This window comes from Cyprinodon variegatus, unplaced genomic scaffold (genome assembly GCF_000732505.1).
Source record: "Cyprinodon variegatus isolate N-32 unplaced genomic scaffold, C_variegatus-1.0 Scaffold1326, whole genome shotgun sequence".
Lineage (NCBI taxonomy): Eukaryota > Metazoa > Chordata > Actinopteri > Cyprinodontiformes > Cyprinodontidae > Cyprinodon > Cyprinodon variegatus.
Window position 1 is genome coordinate 81,504 of NW_015151779.1, and position 5,342 is coordinate 86,845.

At 40.3% G+C, this 5,342-nt stretch overlaps 1 protein-coding gene across 2 annotated transcripts in view; it reads left to right on the plus strand.

Annotated features, from left to right (window-relative positions):
• prmt9 (protein arginine methyltransferase 9) overlaps nucleotides 1–5,342 on the plus strand; it is a 14,489-nt gene that overhangs the window by 7,207 nt on the left and 1,940 nt on the right. For both annotated transcript variants that reach the window (XM_015402256.1, XM_015402255.1), the window contains exons 9-11: nucleotides 501–684; nucleotides 2,276–2,948; nucleotides 3,654–3,807. In XM_015402256.1, coding sequence (XP_015257742.1) covers nucleotides 501–684; nucleotides 2,276–2,948; nucleotides 3,654–3,807 — 1,011 coding nt within the window. The remainder of the gene's footprint in view (nucleotides 1–500; nucleotides 685–2,275; nucleotides 2,949–3,653; nucleotides 3,808–5,342) is intronic.

Sequence of the window (5,342 nt, forward strand, 5' to 3'; positions counted from 1 at the left end):
ATTTCATAATTTAAATTATTTACTTCAAATTTCTGTTTTTCAGGTTGAGTTTGACCAATTTTATTCTTTTCAAATTTCTCTTTCAAGATTCCTGTTAGTAACATTTTATTTTTCAAGAGCCAACATTTGAAATTAAGAAAATGGGATCGCAATTTTGAAAAGAATGAAATTCTTAGAAATAAAATTAACCATTATTTTTTTTAATATATATATAAAAATAAAACATTAAAAGAATTGCTATTCTCAAAACAGTTTTTGATTGAAATATTGCCCAGTTTAATTTCTGGATTTCATTCTTCTTAAATTTCCATCTCAAAAATGAGTTGTTGTTTTTTTTACACCAATAATGGAACAAAATTGACTCCATATTTGTGTTGGTGAAGGTAACATGATGACCTCCCACAGCATCATGATCAACCCTCTGAGATCCATTGCAGTTCTGATCCCTGCTGAAGCCGTGTTGGTGTCTGCTTGGACTCTTCCGGTTCTGAAACCTGCAGGAGCTGGAAGGCCTGAGCTCCAGGGAGGTCCAGGTGATGCGGCTGCCCGTTACTCAGCAAGGAGAGCTGGATGCTCTGGCTGTGTGGTTCCAGCTCCATCTGGACCAGGAGAACAGTCTATCAACTGGACCACAGGAAGATACCTGCTGGGAACAAGCCATCTACCCGGTCCACAGTGCGCCGGGTAGGATTAGTCCTTGAGTTACTGTTCTCTCAGTGTGGGCATTTTGTTTAGCTTTTCAACTTTGCTTTTTGTGTCAAAAACCCACAGTTGCTTCAGAGGCTGAGAGCTAATCAGCCTCTCTCTCTGCATGTTCTTCAAAACCAGTAAAACCAGCTGATTTTTTTATTACGGCTCACAGGGAACTGGAAAGTTAATCATTAAACTGGATTTGATTTTCAGTTCAAATTACTGTTTATCTCTGTTTCCTTTATGGAGGCCCTTAGATCAGCAGCTGACGTTAGTTGAAGTGTACAAGCTGCAGTTCCCCCTTTTTAACGGGAAGAAACCTCCAGCAGAACCAGAACCAGGCTCGGTGTCAGCGGCCTTCTGCTGAGGCCGACTTGGTTTCAAAGAGAAAGAAGCAGAAATAGAAAAGGAAAACAGAAGCACTAATCTATAAATACTCTATGTTTGAAAAGCTAATGCTAAACTAGCTCAATAGGTGCCTCTGTCTGGGAAAGAAACTATTAATCAGACGAACTCTTAGCCAATTTTCATGTCAAATGGTGAAATAAAACACTTCCAGTTAGTGACAGTAAAAGCTGAGCCCATAGCTAAGTTTAGGAGAGAAACAGGACTAAACACTGAAAAACAGGCCCAACTCTATCATCTATGATCAAAGGTTTTGATGGCAGCAGCACAGCTGATATTTCTCTCCAGGATGGAGTCACAGCCAAACAGGAACAGACCAGATGAAGCTACTATGAGAAAGCAGAGAGAGCAGAACGTTAGAGACTGAACTAACAGATTCTGCACAATAAGGGATGGAATGATGAAAAGGGGTCCCTATGTCCTCCAGCAGTCTAAGCCTATAGCAGCATCACTATAGAGATAGCTCAGGATAATCTGAGCTCTAACTATAAGCCTTATCATAAACGAAAGTTTTAAGCCTAGCCTTAAAAGTAGACAGGGTGTCTGCCTCACGAGCCTCCCATTCTACTTTAAGAAACTCTAGGAACCACTAGTAAACCTGCAGATTGAGTGTGAAGTGCTCTGTTAGGAACATAAGGAACAATCAGATGGAGCTTGGCCATTTAAGGCTTTATAAGTAAGGAGGAGGATTTTAAATTACATTTTAACAGGAAGCCAATGAAGAGAAGCCAGAATAGGACAGATATGATCTCTCTTTCTTGTTTTCATCAGAACTCTGGCTGCAGCATTTTAGATCAGCTGAAGGACTTGCAGTAAAGAATTACAATATTCCAGCCTTGACTAGCAGCAGGTCACTCCTCCTATTTAGTTAAATCAGGCACAGAGGAGATGCCACCTTTTCCGCTAGTTTGGGATACGCCCTGAAATCCTGGAAAGCCTTTTAGCTTTCATGAAAGTTTAATGATCAGTAATCTTGCGTCACTCCAAATACCTCAGCAGAGAACGGCTGATGTTCCAGCAGGAATCTTCTCATTTTCTGCATCTTATTTTCTCACATATTTAATACTTTTATTCAATCAAGCAGGATCAGGAATGTAAATAATGCGTTATATTGTATATATGGGTGAATAGATGTTATGCCTTAATTGTATCATTATGATGAGGGTTTTCTCGTCTTCAGGTTTTGTGCTGAAGCCAGGAGACGAGCTGCTAGTGGAGGTTTCCTGCCATGACGCCTACCTGAGGCTCGGCTGCGTCGCGGTGCTGAGGGACGGCCGTAAGCTCCACCTGGACCAGCGTGTGGATCCTCAGAGCTCTATGAAACCTGGGCCAAACCCAGAAGTTGAGCTGTGCAGCGCGCTAGCAAGCCTGCAGACTAGTCAGAGAGAATCTGAAGACTTCAGTCTGCTGGAGTGTTCGGAGATGGCGCTCCTGAACTACCAGGATTACCATCAGAGCTTTTCCCTGGCGTTAACCAAACTTATTTCAGAAATGAAGCTTAGAACTCAGAACCTGAGCAGCGCAGCCTGCGCCGCAGCAGACGCCAGCTTACTCTACGTGCTGGACGTGTCTGAAGGCTTCTCTCTGCTCCCCCTCATTGCTGCCCGCCAGGGGGGAGTAAAAGCCTACAGCTCCGTGGAGAAGACCAAGCAGCAGAACGTCCTGAGGAGACTTGCTGTGTCCCACGGCGTCCCTGAGGAGCATCTGGAGTTCTGGCTGAACCGCGCCGAGGACGAGCAGGGGGTCTTACAGCGGCCATCCACGGAGAAGCTGTGGAGCGCCATCATCCTGGACTGCGTGGAGACGTGCGGGCTCATCAGACAGAAGCTGATGGAGAAAGCTTCGCTGGCCAGGTCAGAACCAACACCTGGGTTCCTTTAGTTCTCACAGTGGAGAAAAGCGTCGGCTATAGAAGGAACGCCGCCGTGGGGCAGACGGTCATTTCCTGTCTTTGTTTTAATGTTTGACATCGGACCACAGATGTATGGAGGGAATGTTGGTCTGGTAAATAATCCAGAATGAAAGTTTGAAAAAACTTTTAATCAAAATAAGGTTTTTAGAGGGACTTAAGTTTGCTGTTTACTCATATCATGAATTTTCTCATTTTTATTATTTTTTTATATTTTCAAACATTTTTTTTTTACAGATTTTGTATTTTTCTTATTAACTTTCTTATTTTCAGATTACGTTTTAAAAATTCAATTCTATTTAATTGCATTTTCTAGATCAGGTTCTATTGGTCTGCTGGACATGAGCAACATTTTATTGGTCAAGAGGGAGTGTTTGGATTGGGCTGAAAGGGAAGGGAAATAGATCTGTAAAACTTGGTTTGAAAACAATAAAATTCACGAAATGATCTGAAACGGAAGTAAAAGATTAAAATATAAAATCTGGGGGAAATTTTTTTTTTCAAAATATGTTTTCTTCAACAATAATGGAACAAAAATCCCTCCATACAGCCGTCTGTAAGGCAGTGGTTTGAATAGCTGAGTATTTAACATCTTTTCCATATCCAACATGGAACCGTGTAGCAGCCCATCCTGCTTTGCTTCCACCAGGTTTCTGTTAGAGGAAGGAGGCCGTATTTTTCCAGAGAAGATCGTGATCCTGGGGATGCTGGTGGAGTCGGACACCCTGCTGATGGAGAGTGCTGTCCAGGGCCGGGATCCCACGCTGGGATTTAACATCGCTCCTTTCATCAATCAGTTCACTGTAAGTATTCCCGCTATCTGGGAGGGGATCCAACAACAGACTTTAAGAAATATTCATTTTCAGTGCAAAAATACTGTAAACTGTAAACTTTTTTTATAAAACTTTTTTGTTTATTCTGCAATGCAATCAGGGTCCTAAATACGTAAAAATGTTTATATTAATGTCAACATGTTCAACGAGTCGGGGATTCTTTTCAAATTAGAAGTAAGACAACTTTCCCATGAAATAGGTTGATGTTCTTTTAAAAGAATTAAAAGACAACTTGGTTCTCTTTAAGTGCATAATATCTGGTAGATATTGTTTAGTTGGTCGAATTATTGGCAGATTCGCTGATTTCAAGGAATTTTATACTTTAGATCAGTTTTTTCATCATGCAGGGGAAACGTGTTGCAGTGCATAAGCCAGCGGCAGAACAGAGGTTTTACCTTCATGTTTGATGCAGCCGGTCAGATGCTAAAAGGCCCAGAAATCAATCTGGAATGATCCGAACATCTAAAGGAGGAGTTTGTACTCCTGCTGTTGAAATGCTTTTTCTTTAACCCCAGTCAGGTTTATGGAGGAAAAACTACCTGAGCCACTGCAGAACCGCCCGGCCACCTGCTGTAAGCAAGGAAGTTTATGGATTCGAATCGATAAAAGAAAATGGATCAAATGTAAAGTGTATGTAGCATCAGTGTTGGGAGCGTTACTTAAAAACAGTAAATTTTTATAGATACTTTTCAGTTACTGCTTAAAGAAAGTAACTAGTTACCTGCCAAAGTAACTATGCAGTTATTTTCTGATCTAAACTTTCTTGTTATTAGAACTTTAAATACAACTAGAGGTTTAATTATGCAATATAAGGTGTTTGTTATTAATCAAATAAATAATTTAAAGTCCACATCTGAAAACATTTAAAACTAATCTGAATCATTTTGATGTGTGCAGAGTTGCGCTATATTTATTGATAATAAAAGAAAAAATATGATTTTTTTAGAACTTTATATATTTTTTTAGAACTTTATATTTTCAGCAGCATTGAATGATCCCAGGATTTCTGTGTCAATAAACGTAAACCATGCCAGTAAAATCATTATAGCCCTGAGAAATAAGTAACTAGTTGCCGTTAACATGTACCTTAAAGTCGTAGGGAAGTCATATTTAAATGTCAAATCATTCTGGCTTAAACATATGTATAAAGGTACTCTTTATCAGACCATATTTTCCAAAAAGTTAGAAAATTTCTATAAAATAAAAAAATCCTGTCTTAAAATCTGTTTTTTTTTTCCCCCGTTATCTTATGCAGGCCAGTTACTTATATGTCAGCTTGTACACCTAAATTCGGCCAATCACATATCAATGGCCATCTGTCAATCTAATATTTTCGGTCATAGCATCTTGGTTCATATGTCGCAGCTAATATACGCAATGGTTGAAATAAGAATCCTTTCCTTTCCCATTGAGTTCCATCCCAGTGCTAACGGGGATGGACGTCTGTGTCTTCAGCAGGCGTAGAGCTAACAGAACTGGCAGCGTTGCGAGGCAAGGGCTCAAAC